Source organism: Myxocyprinus asiaticus, chromosome 18 (assembly GCF_019703515.2).
Source record: "Myxocyprinus asiaticus isolate MX2 ecotype Aquarium Trade chromosome 18, UBuf_Myxa_2, whole genome shotgun sequence".
NCBI classification, from domain to species: domain Eukaryota; kingdom Metazoa; phylum Chordata; class Actinopteri; order Cypriniformes; family Catostomidae; genus Myxocyprinus; species Myxocyprinus asiaticus.
In genome coordinates this window covers 43,542,479-43,563,980 of record NC_059361.1, presented here as the reverse complement: position 1 = coordinate 43,563,980, position 21,502 = coordinate 43,542,479, and the positions used below count along the sequence as shown (strand labels likewise).

The 21,502-nt window shown below is 36.8% G+C and overlaps 1 protein-coding gene across 6 annotated transcripts in view; it reads right to left on the bottom strand.

Annotated features, from left to right (window-relative positions):
* Window positions 1–21,502, bottom strand: part of ppfibp2a (PPFIA binding protein 2a) — a 102,930-nt gene that overhangs the window by 44,922 nt on the left and 36,506 nt on the right. For 3 of the 6 annotated variants that reach the window (XM_051724733.1, XM_051724734.1, XM_051724735.1), the window contains 3 exons: window positions 19,328–19,414; window positions 11,689–11,802; window positions 5,946–6,077 (listed from right to left, as the gene is read on the bottom strand). In XM_051724733.1, the coding sequence (XP_051580693.1) occupies window positions 5,946–6,077; window positions 11,689–11,802; window positions 19,328–19,414 (333 nt within the window). Of the gene's footprint in view, window positions 1–5,945; window positions 6,078–11,688; window positions 11,803–11,878; window positions 11,898–17,481; window positions 17,995–19,327; window positions 19,415–21,502 lie in introns of those variants that run through there. The other 3 variants (XM_051724736.1, XM_051724737.1, XM_051724738.1) reach the window with 3 other exon arrangements.

Genomic DNA, 21,502 nt, shown 5'->3' with positions numbered 1-21,502 from the left:
GCCAGAAGGCAACAGTTCAAAAAGCTAGTGGGCAGGGTGAGTGGGGTCCAGAGTGATTTTTCCAGCCTTTTTCCTCACTCTGGAAGTGTATAGTTCTTGAGGGGTGGGGAGGGGGACAGGGGGGCAACCAATAATCCTCTCAGCAGTCTGAACTGTCCTTTGTAGTCTTCTGATGTCTGATTTCATAGTTGAACCAAACCAGACAGTTATTGAAGTGCAGAAGACAGATTCAATGACTGCTGAGTAAAACTGTATCAGCAGCGCCTGTGGCAGATTGAATTTCCTCAGCTGGCGAAGGAAGTACAACCTCTGCTGGGCCTTTTTCACAGTGGAGTCAATGTGGGTCTCCCACTTCAGGTCCTGTGAGATGGTAGTGCCCAGGAACCTGAATGACTCCACTGCTGCCACAGTGCTGTTTAGAATGGTGAGGGGGGTCAGTGTTGGGGTGTTTCTCCTAAAGTCCACAATGATCTCCACAGTTTTGAGCGTGTTCAGCTCAAGGTTGTTTTGAATGCACCAGACAGCCAGCTGTTCAGCCTCCCTTCTGTATGCAGACTCATCATCATCTCGGATGAGGCCGATGGCAGTGGTGTCGTCTGCAAACTTCAGGAGCTTTACAGAGGTGTCCTTGGCAATGCAGTCATTGGTGTAGAGGGAGAAGAGTAGTGGGGAGAGCACACATCCCTGGGGGGCACCAGTGCTGATTGTACAGGTGCTAGAAGTGAGTTTCCTCTGTCTCACAAGCTGCTGCCTGTCCGTCAGAAAGCTGGTAATCCACTGACAGATAGACATGGGAACAGAGAGTTGGTGCAATTTATTCTGGAGTATAGCTGGGATGATGGTGTTGAAAGCAATGAAAGCAAATCAAATGATTTCATGACCACAGACGTCAGGGCGACAGGTCTGTAGTCATTAAGTCCTGTGATTTTTGGTTTCTTTGGGACAGGAATAGTGATTGAGCATTTGAAGCAGCATGGGACTTCACACTGCTCCAGTGATCTATTGAAGATCTGTGTGAAGATGGGGGCCAGCTGGTTAGCACAGGATCGAAGACACGCTGGTGAGAAGCCATCTGGGCCTGAAGCCTTCCTCGTCTTTTGTTTCCAAAAGATGCGGCTCACATCATCTTCACAGATCTTAAGTGCAGGTTGAGTAGCTGGAGGGGGAGGAGGGGGGTTGCAGGAGGTGTTGGTGTTTGTGTGAAGGTCAGAGTGAGTGTGGGGTGTGAGATTGGGCCTTTCAAATCTGCAGTAGAACACATTCAGGTCGTCAGCCAGTTGTTGGTTTCCTACAGGGTTGGGGGTAGGAGTCCTGTAATTTGTGAGTTGTTTCATGCCACTCCACACTGATGCAGGGTTGTTAGCTGAAAACTTGTTTTTCAGCTTCTCAGAGTATCTACTTTTAGCCACTCTGATTTCCCTGTTCAGTGTGTTCCTGGCCTGATTGTACAAGACTTTATCCCCACCCCTGTAAGCATCCACTTTGGCCTGATGAAGCTGCCTGAGCTCTGCTGTAAACCACGGTTTGTCATTGTTGAACTTTAAATAAGTCCTAGTAGGAATGCATATATCCTCACAGAAACTGATATATGATGTAACAGTATCTGTGAGCTCATCCAGGTCTGTGTTTGCAGCCTCAAAAACACTCCAATCCATGCAATCGAAGCAGGCTTGTAGTTCCTGCTCTGCTTCATTGGTCCATCTCTTTACAGTCCTTACTACTGGCTTGGTTGATTTTAATTTCTGCCTGTAGGTTGGAAGAAGATGAACCAGACAGTGATCAGAGAGTCCCAAAACTGCTCTAAGGACAGAGCGATATGCATCCTTTATTGTTGTGTAGCAGTGATCCAGTATGTTCCTGTCTCTGGTGGGGCATGTGATGTGCTGTTTGTATTTGGGCAGTTCACGTGTGAGATTTGCTTTGTTAAAATCCCCAAGAATAATAATAACTGAGTCCGGGTATTGTTGTTCTGTGTCTGTGATTTGATCAGCCAGCTGTTGCAGCGTTGTGTTCAAACATGCATTTGGCACGATATACACACTCGCCAGAATAAATGAGGAAAACTCCCGCGGGGAATAGAAAGGCTTATGTTCATAAAGAGCGCTTCCAAATTAGGACAGCACATCCTCTTTAACGTTGTTACATCTGTACACCAACTTTCATTGATATAAAAGCATGTTCCACCACCTCTCGTTTTCCCCGTTAACTCCGTGATGCGATCCGCTCTGAACAGCTGGAAGCCTGGCAGATGTAACACGCTGTCTGGAATTGCTTCACTCAGCCAGGTTTTTGTGAAGCACAAGGCAGCAGAGGTTGAAAAGTCCTTGTTTGTGTGGGTGAGGAGATGTAGTTCGTCCGTTTTGTTAGGAAGAGTGCAGAGATTCGCTAAATGAATACTCGGCAGCACTGTTCGAAATCCGCGCCGACGGAGTTTGACCAGCGCACCGGCTCGACTCCCTCGCCTGCGTCTCCTGAACAACAAAGTCGCGCCTCCAATTAAAATGTCTAGCAAAAAGTCTGAATATTCAAAAACTGGGAAAAGATTGTCTGGTACATGCTGTCGAATATTCAGCAGTTCATCTCTGTTAAAACTGACTGGAAAAAGATTACTAAACACAGGACAAACAAACAAAAACAACAAAAGAACTGAGGAGCTCCACACCGAGGCGGCCATCTGCGGCGCCATCATGATGATTAGGAATCAATCAATATACTTATGAATATTAATTAGGTTACATGCGGATAATGTCAAATAATCTTTTACTGTTTTAAAAATGTTCATTTTAGATGACCAGTTCAAGAGCTCCAATATAGGTTTGGTTTCTTTTTAAATGCCCTATTTTTGCAGTTAGGTCAGTCTCCAGGTTTAACAGGCTGGAACATTTCAGTATTATTCAAGTACATCATTCAACAGCACATTTATAAGCCTGAAACAAACCACAATGAGAAAACATCATGCTGTCTGCTAACATCAGCCTTTCTAAAATCATCTTCTTTAGAAGAGTAAATATCTCACTGACCCATTTCATACATCCAAGGACTCCAATATAGAGTTTTTGTTAAAGAGCCAAGTTACTGCATTTCTTTTCCAGGAGTGTGGGCAATCAGGATTTGAACACAAACCAGTTCCCAATGTACCGTTTGAAATAACATCATCGTCTGGTTACTAATCTTTGAAAACATATCAAGTTATCGCATAATTCGACGCATACAGTTCTCGTCAGTTGGGGAACTTGGCTTTCCTGTATGTACCATAATGTCCCCAAAAGCAGAGACAGAAATAACATTTACTTCCAAGTAAAGTTAAAATGTATCAAATTCAAGCATCTGCAGTCAAAATGAGAAAACAATACATTGCAAAACTTGATTTTATCTATGAGGAATTGATTGGATTGTAAAAAAGTGGGTCATCCATACCAGAATTGAGCCAGGTTCTTGGAATGGAAGGGTTAATAAGACAGCTAAATGGAAAGACCGTGTATTTAGAAAGTAAATAGTACATTTTGATTCAGCGTTGACTGTAAATACAGCTTTAAACTTAGGGTGTTTTCACACCTGGCTCGTTTGGAGCATTTGTTTCGGAACTTGGTGTGTTTTCTCCCTTAGTTTGGTTTGTTTAGTTATATATGAACACAGCAGTCGCACTCGGATCCGCACCAAGATAATCAGTCCACAACCACCTAGACGAGGTATATCCTTAATAATAAATCATCTGATTTATTATAATACAGAAAAATTTACTTGAATTCAATTCCATGAATCTCAAAGGATTTGTAAACATTTGTATGTCACAAAAATTTACAAATGTAAAAGTGTTTGGCTGTCCATACGTTGATATTTTGTGCATCTATCCAAACAAATATAAATGTGCATGTGCTAAAAACACACTTTTTGCATGAATACCTATGAACACTAATATGAGATCACACTGTCACAGAGGTAACATATGTGTACTATGTCCAGCACGTGGACGGACAAAGTTTCATGTGAGATGCCACGAGACACTAACAACATGGAAACTTGATGACTGGCCTATGTATAGCAGAGAGAAGAGTAAGACCCCATGAGAGACAGAGAAAGAGACAGAGACAGAGAGAGTGCATGGCATGCTGTTGGAATGTCCACTAGCAGATTGATGTCATTCTCTGTGTGAAGTTCAGGAGTTGTCAGAGCTCACGCTGAGGTCATTTTTTATATATTTCATGCAAAACAACTCTCTAGCTATTTGTCAGTTAAACTCGGCTTCATGATCCTTCTCATGACTGAATGTCATGTGACAAAAACTACCTTCATGCCTGTAATATGTCTATGTTCCTTTAGTATTTTTAAATTAGAGGTACAACATAACTGCACAAACACATAAAACTCATGTCAGCACACCGTAAAGCAAGAGACAAGGTATAGTTTACATCAACCAACATAGTTCTTAACCATAATAGTCAATCTGAACATAGTAATTACATGAACAAAGCCCACAGTCAATTAAAAGACCCAAATTTGCCAAATGTGTTGACATGTCCAAAAAAAAAAAAAAAAAAGAAACACTGGCATGATCTTCCACAAGCACTCTTTTCGGCACTTAACAGGTAACACTTAAAACACGTAATAAAGTTGACAAAACTTTGTAAAATTTAAAAAAAAAAAATCCTTATTTTAAATGCTTAATGCAGCAGTCATGTCTGGATAGATTATTATGGTCAGGATCTAAAGTTAACATTTATACACACACACACACACACACACACACATTTGCCCAATTTCAATTGATTTGTTTGTAACACCTTACATTAATGTGCCCATTAAGGGTTTATAAAGGGTTTCATTAATGACTAATAAGCCATTTACAAATGTATTATAAATCACTGATATGCGGTTATAACAACATGTTTACAAATGGAGACTTTCATTCAAAATATTTAACCAAATGGTGAGCCATTTTACTTAAAATGTTATAAATGCTTAATAACAATGTATTTAACATTAGTAACCTATGAAAATATGCATTAATGTAAAGTGGACACATATGAAGCATGTATTAAGATGTAACCAACATTATAAACCTTATAAAGAGTTTCATTAATGACTAATAAGCCATTTATAAATTGCATTATATGCATTATAAATCATTAATATTCAGTTGTAACAACATAAATACAAATGTAGACTTTCATGCAAAACTTGCCAAATAGTGAGCCATTTTACCTCAAATGTTTTAAATGCTTAATTACACTTATTTAACATTAATAACCAATGAAAATGTACCTTAATGTAAAGTGGACACATTTGAAGCACTTATTAAGAAGTTGACAACATTAGAAACCTATGGTTTAATGGTCATCAGGCTTTATATGATATATGCTGTGAATGAGCATGAAGTCCTGAAAAGTATTTTTGCAGAGGACTTTAGGTACTAGGACTAGGTAAATTGAGACAGCACTCGGAGAAGCACCATTCTTTTGACATCAACGTGACAAGGAAATTGACAACACAAGTGAGTCAAGACATTACAGTTATAATTATAAACACAAAGTGTATTGTAGCAAAATGACAATTATTTTAATCTCACTATGATTGTCTATTTTTCTGCATTGTGAAAACTCATAAATTAGGGTAAGTTATGTTTTTGAGAAAGTTAAAGATTTGCACAATTTAAATTGCAACCAATTCCCAGTCCACTTTCCTGTGTTTTGCCTCACACCATATGATGACACCGTGTTTACCAAAAAAAAAAAAAAAAAAAAAAAACACTCATTACTTCTCAGTCAACACTTCTCAACCATGTGCCCACTCTTTTGAATCAAAAAACATCCTTCACTGATTCTGTCATGATAATGTCTATGTTGTAGCCCAGCCATATTCTAACATTAGAGATTAACTATCTTGAGCACAATCTGAAACTTTAAGGGAATTATTAGGATTCAATATAGATCTCATCAGAGTTGTACCTCAGCTTTATGTTGCCTCTCAGTACTGGAAATGTGTTTATCCTCCATATCCACCAGCTTGTGTTTGAGACAGGACACCTCCTCCATCAAACTGCACTTCTGTGACTCCAGACAACTCCTGCTCACAAGCTCCTGTGACAGGACACGCAGTCAAAATGAGACAAACTACGCAACTGTACACTTCACAGGGCACAAAGTCCCTGCAAACAAATCTCTGGACTTTGTTGAGCCTCGGTCCCACAATGGCTAAATATACACGGGTTATGAGGGTTATATTTACCACAGAACTGACACATGTGAGAGAGAGAGAGAGAGAGCGAGAGAGAGGGAGAGAGAGAGGGATCATTGTGGGAAAAGTGCTTGGGGGGGGGTCAAAGAACTTAAGTAACTGCACTTCATTTTTATACTTAATTTAGCTTTTTAGGAGATTGTATAATATTAAAGCTGAATATATGTTAGTCACTAACATTTCCATGAAAAAAAAAAAAAAAAAAATCTTAAAATACTTCTTAATCCCTAAATATATTTCATGGCTCAAATCTATCCTCTTAAAAAATATATACATTTTTGTCTGTCTTGTTAAGTTAAGTCACTTTTAAAAAATTTTTTTTTTTTTTTTTTTTTTAAGAGAGATCCATTTCTATGTGAAAAATGGCTATGATCATTGCATGGTTGGTAATCTGATTCAAAAGTAATTAGTTACGGTAATCTAGTTACTTTTAAAATTTAAAACATATTACATTTTAAATTATTGTAATCAGGTTACAGTTGACTTTGAATTAAGGTAATTACTTTTAAATACATTACTTGGGTTACACATTTTAAAAATAATATTATGTATGTATAACACATTTAAAGGTGCACATAAAAATGACAGCACTATTTTTTGAAGTATGTCAAAGTATGGCTTGGATGCTGCATCATTCAAACACAGTAGTTTTCAGTTACCAATGTCACTGTAGAAATGTACTAAGCACAGTTAACCAGGATTAATTTAATCCATGAATTAAAGTGTCCAATAACAGGGCGTTTACTGTGATTAAGCAATTAGTATTCAGCTGGTCATGTGATTCTAACATGGCTGCCCCCATGAGAGCGCCCCTGACCCATGTATAATAAAAGAGCTTTTATATGTTTCTAAGATGACTGAACTCTTCATCTCACATGAGTGCTCATGATTTTTGCATATGTTTTAAAATTACAATTAATTTCTTTAGAAGTAAAACTTTTTAAATGAGGAAAAAAAAAATGACTGAGTTCACCTTTAAAAAATGAATTCATACAGTATGTTCATGTATGTCTGTTTGTTTTTCTGTGACAGTGTACAACAATGAACATGGAAAAAATATAGATATTATTTTGAATTTGTTGAGCAGAAAAAGTGTGAAAAGTGCTTTTGAAAGTAACTTAAAAAGTAAAGTGGGTTACTTTTTGAGTAACTTACCCAACCGGATGATCAGTCTATTTACAACTATATTTAAGGTTCAAACAACTATAAAATGCTGTGACAGAATTTAAGTTTTACATTTTTTAGGTAGCAGGTCTCAAAAAATAAATAGGACATCTGTTAATCACACAGGAAATCGACGTGTTGGCTCAGAATTTTGTTTTCACCCAAATTTGGACCCAATGTTCGTAATTCCTCCACCATGCAGCGAATGTTCATTCTCCGAAAATTGCCCATGCTGTCCTTAACGTCACATCCTTTTTCATCTCCAGTTAATAACGTTCTTTTTAAAATGACAGTACTCTGCTCTAAGGAGTGGGTGAAATACCAGTTGCAGTGTTGCCAGATCTCGCAAGAGAAACAAGCAAACTGGTCTGATAAAACAAGCCCAAAATAAGCCACTTGCCTCACCAAAATAAGTTAAATTAAGCCATTACATTTTTCTGGTGTGGTGAATTTATCAGCATAAAAATTGTAACAAGCATACAGTTAATTAAAGTATATATTTATTTACAGATCTGCTTCTCAATAAAAACTTGGCAGCATCAAATCTGTATTAATGCATCATATCTAACAAATAATCAGTGAAGACTTGGAAACAATTGAGAAATTTACTTTTTACCCCTAATAATGTTTTCCTTGTATCTGGATTAGCAGTACATGTGTATGTACACTAGGTATGTAGAAATTATACATAGTTGTTAAAAAAGGTCTTCATTTATATAATGCGACATAAACAATGGACAATTAGGCAAAGAAATGTGTGATGGTTTCCTTCTGGGTCAAAGCACATGCTTTTTCGGGCAACATGAAGTGGTGTGGTACCAAAAAATTACTGTGATAAACTCTTTGGCCTTTAGTTTCATATATATATATATATATATATGTTTTTAACAAAATTAACCGGTTATAACCGGTTACCAGCTTTTAAAAATAAAGTTTTCACTCCAGAACAATTGAAAATCACTTCGTTCCTGTTTTCAGTTACGCTCTGCAAAAATTTCTGTTGGTTTTCGGTTTTCATTCCTTGAACTGTTTTCAGTCTCTGGTCAAGACATTGAGAAAACTGTGCTTTAAAAGTTACTTTAAAAGGAAAATCTTCTCTGTCTGATATTGATTTTATCATGAAAAAAGCTTTTTTTTATTTTTAAATATGTAAGAATAATTATTAATTGTTATATTATTTTGTATTTATTTGTTTGTATTTTACTTTTTCTCAAGTATTTTTTTGACTATAAGTCAGTGGTGTAGTTGTGACTGAAGAGCTGGGCATACTGTGAGTTTATCAAGTCAGCAGTAAAATATGACAACACGGGTCAAATAAATTGTGCTTTTGTAGCTCAGAACATACTTAAAAAACACCTCTTTTCATTTTACTTTAGCTCATTTATCAGGCTGGTCCAGCTAGTGCACATGCGCTTTCTCGAGTTAACTGACAGGTGATGTCTGTATGTAAAAGGGGATTTTTGTTTTTTACATGGTACCGTATGTAATATTGTAATACGATATGTAACACCCCCCATATTGGGTGTTCAAATTTCTCACATTAATTTTGATACAAGTGGTTCGTCTCTTGCTTTTAAGGCAATAAGCACTATTCTGTCACCATTTTCTGTAATGCTACTCTAAAACAAGATATATTATGAAAAGGGCTACACAAATAAATAAAACAAAGAAAATAAAAGACTTTTAACACAGCACCCATCCTTGAAGTATAATTTCTCAGTAGTTTTTACAACCCTTAGAAAAGTGCATTACATCTGAGTGCAGTAAACAGAGAGAGTGATCAAACGCAAACAGATGCTTCATGTAGATCCATAAAATTAAGAGTTAAAACCTAAATGAAAAACATATTGAAAGTTGGTGTAAATAATAAAAGCAGCGTTTCATCTTGTCTTTGATCTTGATGGTTAAATTCAGACACTGAACAGAAATCAATTTTACACAGAAGTCCGATAAAAGAAAACATTTTTTTTTTTTTTTTTTTTTTTACAATGTCAGTAGATCGTACTAGGGAGTTTTAGTGAGCTTTGAGCCTTTCTGAGACAGCATGTGGAAAATATTAGGCCCCTGTCACTGGAATTGGATTTGCGTTTGAAGGCCAAAACCTCATAATGACCACAAGGCACATGTACTAAAATAAGCTTCCCGTCTGAGAGACTGAACGCTTGAGATTTAATCAGCCTGAGAGATTTTAAAAGCAAAGGCCAATTAAACAGAAATGTGCAACTGGGTGTTTTTTCAACTATCGGCAATTTTGGCTCTGTGGACCTTAGGAGATAACTCTTCCTTAAAACACACTTTTGACACTCTCACTAGTTTATTTAATTTGTCAACAGTGTAAATATCATTTTTGTTTTTGTCCTGTAAAAACATATGTAAAAAGAAAAAAAAATTCTCTCTCACACACACACACATACAAATATTTGGTTTCTGTTTAATTATATACAGATTTATTATAGGTTAAAAAATAAGAATTATTAATTCATGATGGATTTTCACATTTTAGATAACTTTCTGGGTCTGGGACAAGGAAAATAGTAACATTTATACATAAAAGGCATTTAACTTTGTGTATCAAATATGATACACAACATTTGACGGCTCTGCTTTCACTCTCTGTTCAAGCTGATGAGCCAAACAACATATGGTATATAAGTTTCACATGTTTACGGCACCATCTAGTAGTTATTTGTGTGTGTGGGGGGGTGGGTGGTTTCAATGTTTATATCGATCTACTTGCACAAAAAGTTTATTTTTATAAAGTAAAAGTGACAGTAATGATTATATTGTTACTGATATATAAAAATGAGTATTTGCTGAATATAAGCGACTTGTGCTTGGTTAAAATTTTGTATATTATTTTATTGAAAACCCCCCTTTTAAATTAATGTATTAAATATGATACAACAGACTTTTGAGGCATATCTCTCAATCACCACATGCTTTGAAAATTCTGATATATACTTTTTGTAAAATATATTTAAAGTGTGAACTAATAATTCTTTGTATTTTTATATATGCAGCCTGCTCTGTCATTACACCTCGTCCTATGCCACACCGCAATATTAATACACTAAAATGATGATAAATAACAGTAAAATGTAGAAAACAGAGCAATTACAGACAGAACAGTCTGTTTATTGAACGCAACTCATTTTCTCACATAAGCTCTGTAACGCATTCTACGGTAAACCCTGAGGGGATAAATACACAATCACATATGCAGGGCAAAGTTATTATAATAATAATTATATAATAATAATCATATAGCCAAAAACCCACCCATTAAACAAAGGTGATGCAGTTTTTGTTAATCATGGGCAGTCTGTCAAATCTTATCATGGCACACACACACACACACACACACACACACAAATACTGTTGACTTAAATGTTGAGTTCTGCTAAGTCCATCTTACCCAACGTTTTTTTTAAGGGAGGATATCCTTCATTGGAAAATAATCTTTTGTATACATTAATTGAATACAATTTTCTAAACTCATTTAAATGTTATTAGGAATCTAACTACAATTGTATTTTACACTACAAGTGAGTGAGACGTAAAAAAAAAGAAAAAAGAAAACTGTTACTTACCATAAACAAAGCTGCCTACACTACTTGCAGCTGTTGTCGTGGTGCTTGCACTGTAGTGTAATTGTACTTGGAATGATGTACTTTTGTCATGAGATTCCAGTGTAGTGTCAATTGTGTCAACTGGGTGTTAAAAACACAACTTCATAAAGATACAACCTAACTCACCTGCAAGATTTATTGCCGTTCTTTGATCCAGGACCTCATAGTTGACTAATTAAGCACTGCCTCAAGGTTTATGAGATTTCTCCTCTGACTTTGTAATTTATTTTTAATTGCGCTAGACTGCAGTACAGTGTTATGTTTATTAACAATAAAACAGTGCTTTGAATATTACTGGGTAAACCTATAAAACTTTGTTGTTTTTAACATGGTAACCTTAATAAGGTTAGAAACAATTCTGTGTTCATTCACACTGCACCTACAGTAATTCCTAACACCTAATAATTTATCATCTCTGATCTTTAGGGTCCTTTTGCAAGTAAAGATATTGGATGAATTTGTTCAGACAGTGTTAATCAGACTTCAGATTTCAAAGTACATATGGATTGGTTTTATCGAGTTTGTAAAAATGGATGTAAAATTTCTGATATCATGTTTTTGTTTTTCAGAAAACAAAACAGATTTGGAAAAAAACAATGCTGCCTGTCTGAACAAAGTAAAATAATCTTTTAATATTATCTGAAATAAATATTGGCAGTACCTGCTGAAGCATCTCCTCAGTGGAGTTGAGCTTGTGTTGATATTCCTCAAGAGAACTCTCCAAATCTCTGATCTTCTCACCTTGAGCTTCAACCTGATCTGTCAACACACTCACCTGAGAAACAGGTTCAAATTCAGTTAAATTAGCCAAAGTACAACATCTCTGTCCATTGTCCTGCCCTTAAACTTACTTCCAGGTTTAAGAGGAAAAAAATACTTCTTGAAACGCTTATTATTTTACTACAGTATGAGTCAGACTGATGACACCAGTGGGTTAAACAATTAAACTATTGAGACTGTATAATACAGTCCAGGATATTGTCGTCAGTCCAGTCTATCAGGAATAAACATTTAAGTGCTCATACTTGCTCTGCACTTAAAAGCAGCACACAAACTTTATATCAAAAACCCAACAAGCCAGGACAGGACTAATCTGTATGGCACTGACTGTTCCCATAAAACACCACAGCCATCTGTACTCAAAAAAAGGCTTTTTTTGAGTTATCTTAACCTACAAACCAAGAATGTGTGTAGTACTGTATGTCTTTACATGTAAGCAGCTGAAAAGGGTTAGTTAAGGGGTTAGATTGTGTGGGCAGTTTGTGTAGCTCTAGCCTAGTTAATAAAACTACACTTATAAATCTACTCACACTGCCCAAAACATCAAAATCAAATTCAGGAAGTTACAGTATCTTACTTAGAACTAATTAAGGTTCGAATTGCTACCTTACAGATTTATTTCTACTTGATCTAATCCATTAAAAAAAAAAAAAAAAAAAAAAAAAACTCTTTATGGTGTAACCAAGTTTTTCAGGTTGATTTAGTGATATTAAAGCCCTGTTCAGATGGGATTAGGATTAGTACTGTACATATGTCTGTAAAGTAATTATTACTGTGGACGTCTGTAATGTTTACCATTGATTCGGGCGGGCTAAGCAATCCCAGAGATGGGTGTGTCTACTGGATTTACACACTGATGCCACAAGTAACTTACCCATCAGAAAGAAGAAATGAGTAGAAATTGTTTGGAATATCTAGCAAAGTACAACAGAACTGGTGACATTAACAAGCCAGTAATCCTATATTACACTCTTGAATTAAAAATATGGATAACACATTCACATTATGTAATTTGTCTCTCCGGAAAATATTTTCCAAAATGTGGGGCTGCCGTGTCCAAACAACAAACTTCAACACAACTTCTCCCCTTCAATCTGCTCAAATCACAAAATTATATGCTTGTGTAGAATATGGTTCTTTTCCGAAACTAAATAAAACACGCTTGTTTTCTTCTCTTTTACATGGGTAAATAAACAATCAAAAGTATAAAAGCATTATCTCAAGTTGTGAAGTGTGTTTTTTTTTTGGTTTTTTTTGGCACAACATAAGCTTCAGACACTTGAAGAACTTGTGAAACAGTTAAAGGGCTCACAGGCTGGAAAGTGCAGATTCACTGGCCATTTACCAGAATATCAGTTCACACAGGATTAGTAGAACTAGTGGTTATTTTTACCAGCCGTTTTTCAGGAGGTAAAAGCATCTGTAATCTTTACCGGCACTGAAGCATTTGTAAGTCTGCACAAGTATTTACCAGTCTGCCTGGAAATAAAGTCATGTTTAAAAGGTACTGGTACAATGAGTACTTTTGAGTAAGAACTAATCCCTGAATTTGCCAAAATTTGCCTGGGCCTCATTTCCCAAAAGCATTATAAGTCTAAGTCTAAGCTCATAGAATCCATCTTATGATTCATCTTAGTTTTTGTGGCCCATTTCCCAAAGCCATCGTAACTTAAGTAGTACTTGAAAATGGTCGTAGATTTACGAGTGCTCTGGAGTAATCTTTGAGCTTTAAGACCATCGTAAGGAGACAGACTAATGCAGTCACCTGCAGGACAATCGCGAAATTACATTTAACCCTCGTGCGTCAATTTAAAAAAGTTACTCAGAGGTCCTTAGATGACAAAAATGTCTGCGTCAAAAAACTGCCATAAAAATATTATATATTAATATTATTTTCCACTTTCAATGACTTTTTTAACCAACATCAGTCCTGGTCATAACTACCAAAAATTCATTCATTTTAAGGATTTTAACCATTTAAATGTCAGTTTGTTTACATAATGCCCCTGTTGTTTTTTACACGCACACACACACACACACGTTTCTCAATACACATACAAAACACACTCTGACATCCATACCAACACACCCACACAATTTTAGCTGCATCATTTATTCAATTAGCCTGCAGTGCTCTATAATACAGCAAACAGAAAATAGGAAAAAAGCATGTATTTGCTCCATAGGCAAAATATGAGAAAAATGCCGCCATCTGGTGGAAAATATTAAAAATTAACATTTTGAAGCCAGGGTTCCGAAATGAACGCATAATATCATAGAATTCATGATTTATGCTTTTAAGGGCACTGGGATCAAATATTGCAAATATTGTTTTAATGGGTTTAAATGGGGACATTTTTGTCCTGAAGGTCCTGAGTGTAACTATTGTGTGTACACAGTGTATTATAGATGTATTACAGGAACTGAGGTTGAAATACACACCTATGGTGAAATTTATGCCGTTGGCATTAACACAGCCAAAATGATTGAAAAAACAAAAATGAAAAAGACAAAAATGTCTCGAAGGTCGCACAAGGGTTAATACAATTGAAAACAGTGAGAAAACATGAGACTTTAAAATCAGTTATTTTTAAGTTTTATTTATTTTTCATAAATCAACAATAAAAAATAACAATAAATAAATGCATAAAGTAGACAAATAAACAAATATACACTCACGTAGCACTTTATTAAGAACACTATGGTCTTAATAAAGTTCCTGACATGGTCTTCTGCTGTTGTAGCCGATCCGCCTCAAGGTTTGACACATTCTGAGATGCTATTCTTCTCCCCACAATTGTACAGAGTGGTTATTTTGACTTTGCTCTGTTGACCTCTCTCATCAACAAGGCATTTCCATCTGCAGAACTGCCACTCACTGGATGTGTTTTGTTTTTGGCACCATTCTGAGTAAATTCTAGAGACTATTGTGCGTGTCATGGCTCGTCATCCTTGTCTTCTCTTCCTCTCTGTCACCCAAGGGTGCTCTCACCCCCATCACAATGTTGTGCAATATTGACCCTTATTACTTTGGGGAGCAAAGAGCAGACCTCCACTTGATGGGAGAATCTTCCTAAAATGCAGCCTACAGCCTACTTTGCACTCCGCTAACAACACGGTGAACCTCGTTAAATTTCATATGTGCTTGATCATTGGCAGGATCAATCAAAGGGCCTCAGTGGCTAACTGCAGTCCGTTAACATATGTCTTCACTGACCCATAAAGCAATTGCACCTCACAGAATTTGTGAAAATGCATCTAATGAACAAAGCAGTGATTGTCTACAGGTAATAGATTGTTTTGCACAAAATTATCACAAAACTATATTTAATTTTGTAGGTATTTAGGTAAAATTTCTGAAAATAAATGTAAACATTTCCCAGCAAAGTCAATTATAAGTATTTCTAAACTTGCGCACAAATGTAATTAAGTTACAATGACACTACACTGTCACATCTCAGCACTTCACATATATGGAGAGGGACTCTCTGAAAGAAATAGTTCCCCCAAAAATGAAAATTCTCTCATCATTTACTAACCCTTATTGCATCCCGGATGTGAATGACTTTCTCTCTTCAGTAGAACACAAATTAAGATTTTTAGAAGAATTTCTTAGCTCTTTTGGTCCATACCATGCAAGTGAATGGGTGCCAACATTTTAAAGAAAATCACATAGGTCAGCATAAAAGTAATCCATATTTTTACTATAAATTCTCCTCCCTGCTCAGTCAATCTCCACTTTAACTTTAACATTCTTCTTTTGTTTTTAGTGATTCACATTCTTCATGCATACGCCCCCTACTGGGCAGGAAGAATAATTTCTAGAAAAAATGGACTTAAATATTGATCTGTTTCTCACCCACACCTATCATGTCACTTCTAAAGATATGGATTTAATTACTGGAGTCTTATGGATTACTTTTATGCTGCCTTTATGTGCTTTTTGGAGCATAACAATTTTGGCCACCATTCACTTGCATTGTATGGACCTACAGAGCTGAAATATTCTTCTAAAAACCTTCATTTGTGTTCTGCAGAAAAAAGAAAGTCATACACATCTGTGATGACATGAGGGTGAGTAAATGATGAGATATTTTTCATTTTTGGATGAACTATCACTTTTAGTAACTCTTAAAGTGTGTCCTCGCACGTTCATGTTAAGAGCAACTTTGGGAAATGCAACATAAAAAATAAACAATTTTCATAAAATCGCTCTTAGAAAACGCTCTTAAATGCTATGATCAAGCGTTATTGGGAAATGAGGCCCAGGTCTGTTGCATCAAATCAGGGTTTTGTTTTAATAGTAGCAAGTAAACTAGATATCCATGAGCAGAACTATATTCTGCTTAGTTTTCCGACTTATGTCTGTGAAATAATTGGTACATATTACTATTGGTTGGACAGAATTTCTGAATTCTGTTTTCTATACAAATGGTTTCAGATTGAAACACTGCTGTGAATTCTGTGAAATTATTTGATGTTTTTTTCATGCTGGTCTGTTTTTGTATTTTGGATTGAGCTGCCTCTAAATGGCACATAAAAACATAACAAACTGTGGTTTCCTCTTAAGTAAGTGGGCAGTTCTTGTCCAGAAAAAAGTGCAAAGTGGACCAGACTGTACATACTACTTACCTTTAAATATGCAACATTTAAAAGAGAAACAAAACATGCTTTCACAATACTGCTAAACGTGTGGTTCAGTATTCATACATTACATGCCCAACCAGAGACAGAAATATACTGGATCACTGCTACACAACAATAAAGGATGCATATCGCTCTGTCACTAGAGCAGCTTTGGGACTATCTGATCACTGTCTGGTTCATCTTCTTCCAACCTACAGACAGAAATTAAAATATGCTAAGCCTGTAGTAAGGACTGTAAATAGATGGACCAACGAAGCAGAGCTGGAACTACAAGCCTGCTTTGACTGCACTGATTGGAGTGTTTTTGAGGCTGAAGATACCAATCTGGATGAGCTCACAGATACTGTTACATCATATATCAGTTTCTGTGAGGATATGTGCATCCCTACTAGGACTTATTTAACATTTAACAACGACAAACCGTGGTTTACAGCAGAACTCAGGCAGCTTCGTCAGGCCAAAGAGGATGCTTACAGAGTTGGGGATAAAGTCTTGTACAATCAGGTCAGGAACACACTGAATAAGGAAATCAGAGTGGCTAAAAGAAGATACTCTGAAAAGAGTACGACCCTGCATCAGTGTGGAGTGGCATGAAACAACTTACGAATCACAGGACTCCTGCCCCAACCCTGTGGTGGACCAACAACTGGCTGATGACCTGAATGTGTTCTACTGTAGATTTGAAAGGCCCAATCTCACACCCCACACCTGCTCTGACCTTCACTTCACACAAACACCAACACCTCCTGCAACCCCCCTCCTCCCCCCTCCTGCTACTCAACCTGCACTTAAGATCTGTGAAGATGATGTGTGCGTTGTCTTTCGAAAACAAAGGATAAGGAAAGCACAGGGCCCAGATGGCGTTTCACCTGCATGACTTAGATCCTGTGCTAACCAGCTGGCCCCCATCTTCACACTGATTTTCAATAGATCACTGGAGCAGTGTGAAGTCCCATGCTGCTTCAAACATTCCACTATCATCCCCATCCCAAAAAAAACGAAATCACAGGACTTATTGACTACAGACCTGTCGTACTGACGTCTGTGGTCATGAAGTCATTTGAGAGACTGGTGTTGGCCCATCTGAAGGACATCACTGGACCCTTTCTAGATCCCCTTCAATTTGCTTATTGAGCAAACAGGTCTGTGGATGATGCAGTCAACATGGGATTGCATCATATCCTGCAACATCTGGACAGACCAGGGACATATGAAATGATCCTTTTTGTAGACATCAGTTCAGCTTTCAACACCATCATCCCAGCTATTCTCTGGACTAAATTACACCAACTCTCTGTTCCCACGTCTATCTGTCAGTGGATTACCAGCTTTCTGACGGACAGGCAGCAGCTTGTGAGACAGGGGAAATTCACTTCCAGCACCTGTACAATCAGCACTGGTGCCTCCCAGGGATGTGTGCTCTCCCCACTACTCTTCTTCCTCTACACCAAAGACTGCATCGCCAAGGACCCCTCTGTCAAGCTCCTGAAGTTTGCAGAAGACACCACTGTCATCGGCCTCATCCAAGATGATGATGAGTCTGCATACAAAAGGGAGGTTAAACAGCTGGCTGTCTGGTGCAGTCAAAACAACCTTGAGCTGAACATGCTCAAAATGGTGGAGATGATTGTGGACTTTAGGGGGAACCCCCCAACACTGTCCCCCCTCACCATTCTAAACAGCACTGTGGCAGCAATGGAGTCATTCAGGTTCCTGGGCACTACCATCTCACAGGACCTGAAGTGGGAGACCCACATTGACTCCATTGCGAAAAAGGCCCAGCAGAGGTTGTACTTCCTTCGCCAGTTGAGGAAGTTCAACCTGCCACAGGCGCTGCTGATACAGTTCTACTCAGCAGTCATTGAGCCTGTCCTCTGCACTTCTATAACTGTCTGGTTTGGTTCAGTTACGAAATCGGATATCAGAAGACTACAAAGGACAGTTCGGACTGCTGAGAGGATTATTGGTTGCCCCCTGCCCTCCCTTCAAGAACTATACACTTCCAGAGTGAGGAAAAAGGCTGGAAAAAACACTCTGGACCCCACTCACCCTGCCCACTACCTTTTTGAACTGTTGCCTTCTGGCCGACGCTTCAGGAACATTTTTTTCCCCCAGGCTATCCATCTCATGAACAGTTAAAACTGCCCCTTTGAGCAATAATTAATGTGCAATACACAGCTTAGTCTTTTTATATTATCTAACACATCCAACCTCTTCTGCCATTACATTCCCTTGCACTGAATATAACCGATTTGTATTTAGATTTGCACTACGTATGTGTATGTGTGTATGTATGTATGTCTGTTTATGTATGTATGTATGTATATGTATGTATATATATGTATATATAAATACATATATATGTGTGTGTGTGTGTATATATTATATATATATATATATATATATATATATATATATATATATATATATATATATATTGTCTGTTGAGTATTCTATATATACTTTTTTCTTTTCAATATTTATCTATTTTTTATTCAATTTTCATTATTTTTTTAAAGTCTTGTTGTTGTTTTTGTATTGTTGTGTACTGGAAGCTCCTGTCACCAAGACAAATTCCTTGTATGTGTAAGCATACTTGCCAATAAAGCTCATTCTGATTCTGATTCTGATAGTCATCTGACTCTTTAGAGAAAGGAGGGATCTCATAGACGGAATCTCTACAGGGTGAATCCAAGTACTCATCACTAAAGTGTTCACAAAGTATTTGAATAGTTCAGGAGATAAGCAGCAGTTTCTGATACTGCCTAAAACATTTGTTAAAAAAAGTAATGTAGATCAAACAGATCATCAAGGCAAGGGAATTAGGATATACATTAGGAAATAAATTGTTACAGATTGTCTGCATGTTTTACCTGTAACACAAGAGACTCTTTATCACCCTCTAGACGAGACAGCCGCTCCTGATAGCTCTCACCGTTGCCTGGGTTTTGCACGTTGACCTGCGGTTCACACATGGTTAGAGTTACATTTACAATCAGCAGTGTGGAGAACAAACCCTGTAAACCATGACGTGCGAGACCCACAGCTACTGTTACAGATGCCCACAGTGACTGAGAGAGATGGAATTCTGGTCGCTTGTAATCTCCCGTATGAATGACTGTTTTTGTAAAATATGTAACAGCTCTTCACCAAAACTTCACTTTACCCAACCTGCCTACATTATACTGTGTTAGAAAGGAATTTCTTAAGAGGTTTACTTTTCTAATCAGGTTTTGATGCACAAGCTTCATGCAGTAAAACTGAGGGACTTTGTGGAATACACCAGTCAAAAGATTGGACACACATGACTGAATTTATGTAAGTCTTATACTTAAATGCTTAAAATTTGGTTTGGAGACTAAAAGAAATATGCCTACATATAAATTGGTACAAGTAAAAGCAGTCAGAATATGTCCAGTGTACACTTGAATTTCTTCAGTATTGTTTAAAAAGCATATCAAGATGAACCTCATGAAGTTTGCTGAGAGAATGACCAGAGTGTGCAGAGCTGGAATCTAGACAAAGGGTGGTTACTTTGAAGAAGCTCAAATGATATTTGATTTTTTTAACAGGATGGAGAGAAGACATGTGCACATGAACGCTGCATGCATGTGTGTGCAAAACTGAATGAATATCAAATGTTTACACAACACATGATTGCATTTATTGGTATAAAGGCAAGAAACAGCCCTACATCCCTGTAAAAACATACTGAGTGCATAAATGGACAACAAAGCTACTTCAATATGTGCAAAGTGAAGTGCGACAGAAGTCAGCAGTTATGGTTCCCCATTCATTCCTTCCATAGGGGTTTCATAAAATCCTTCGTAAATGAGTTCTAAGCCATGCACCAAATCAACCAGCTCCGAGGTGAATTACAACAAAACAAACTTTAAAGCAAAAAAGTATTTGCAAACCAGACAAAAAGACACAGGAACAAGACTGTACAAGAGAGGTATGTCTTTTATGAGGGAATGAACTACAGTCCAATGAAGCATTGTGAATGACGTAATCGAATTAAAAATGTTGAAAAGTTGTTGATTTTAAGTACAACATTTTCAGATATACTGTATACAAATGTATTTATATTAAAATGTATTAAAAGTAGTTTGAGAGTGTAGGGAGACCGAGTCAGCTGTGTAATTTTCAGTACAGTGGACTGTCACTGCAGAGCTCTTAGTTGTGTAAGGCAAAAAGTGCTGACTTTTGTGAATAAGGCATATTCTAGAGCTTAATTTTCATTGAAAGGAGGCATGTTTGCGCTAAAAAGAATGACAATGACTTAATACTCAGTGGAGCACTATATCAGCGCAAATAACACCTGGTTTAACTTGATTATGGGTGGTTAGTGAATAAGATGCAGGCTTTTGCGTTGAAATACCACCCATAAAAGTGCAGCAATTGTTTGGTGAATTCGCCTCTCATATTTACTCATGTGTTTTTTTAATAAAATCACACTATCAAATAAAAAATCTTTGTTGAGACTCAGGGTTGAGAGGGTTACTTTTGAAATGTATTCCACTACAGATTACAGAATACATGCTGTAAAATGTAATTTGTAACGTATTCCGTTAGATTACTCAAGGTCAGTAATGTATTCTAAATACTTTGGATTACTTCTTCAGCACTGGTAGATTTTTTCACTTGTTTTGACTATTAAAAACTCTGCCAGTACAGTAAGACAAAATACACATTAAAAATACATTCTCTGAAAAACCTAAATATCTTATGCAGTGTTGTTTCTAAAACAAGATAAATCAAATTGATCTTGTTTTAAGGATTTTTAGATATTTTTACAGGAAAACAATACAAAAAATTATTATCAGGAACACAATTTTTGCCCTAATATCAAAGGTCTTACTAGAAAAAAAGAAATTATGATCTAACGTGAATTTTCTTGATAAAAAAATATGATCGTGCCTGGTAACGTGCATGAAAAATGGCTAGAAATAGTATTTTAGCTTAGCGTAAAGCTGACAATTTACACAAGGCTTATTTCTATTTCTTCTGCTCCAAACTTACTTCAAACTTACTTCTCTGTCTGCTCG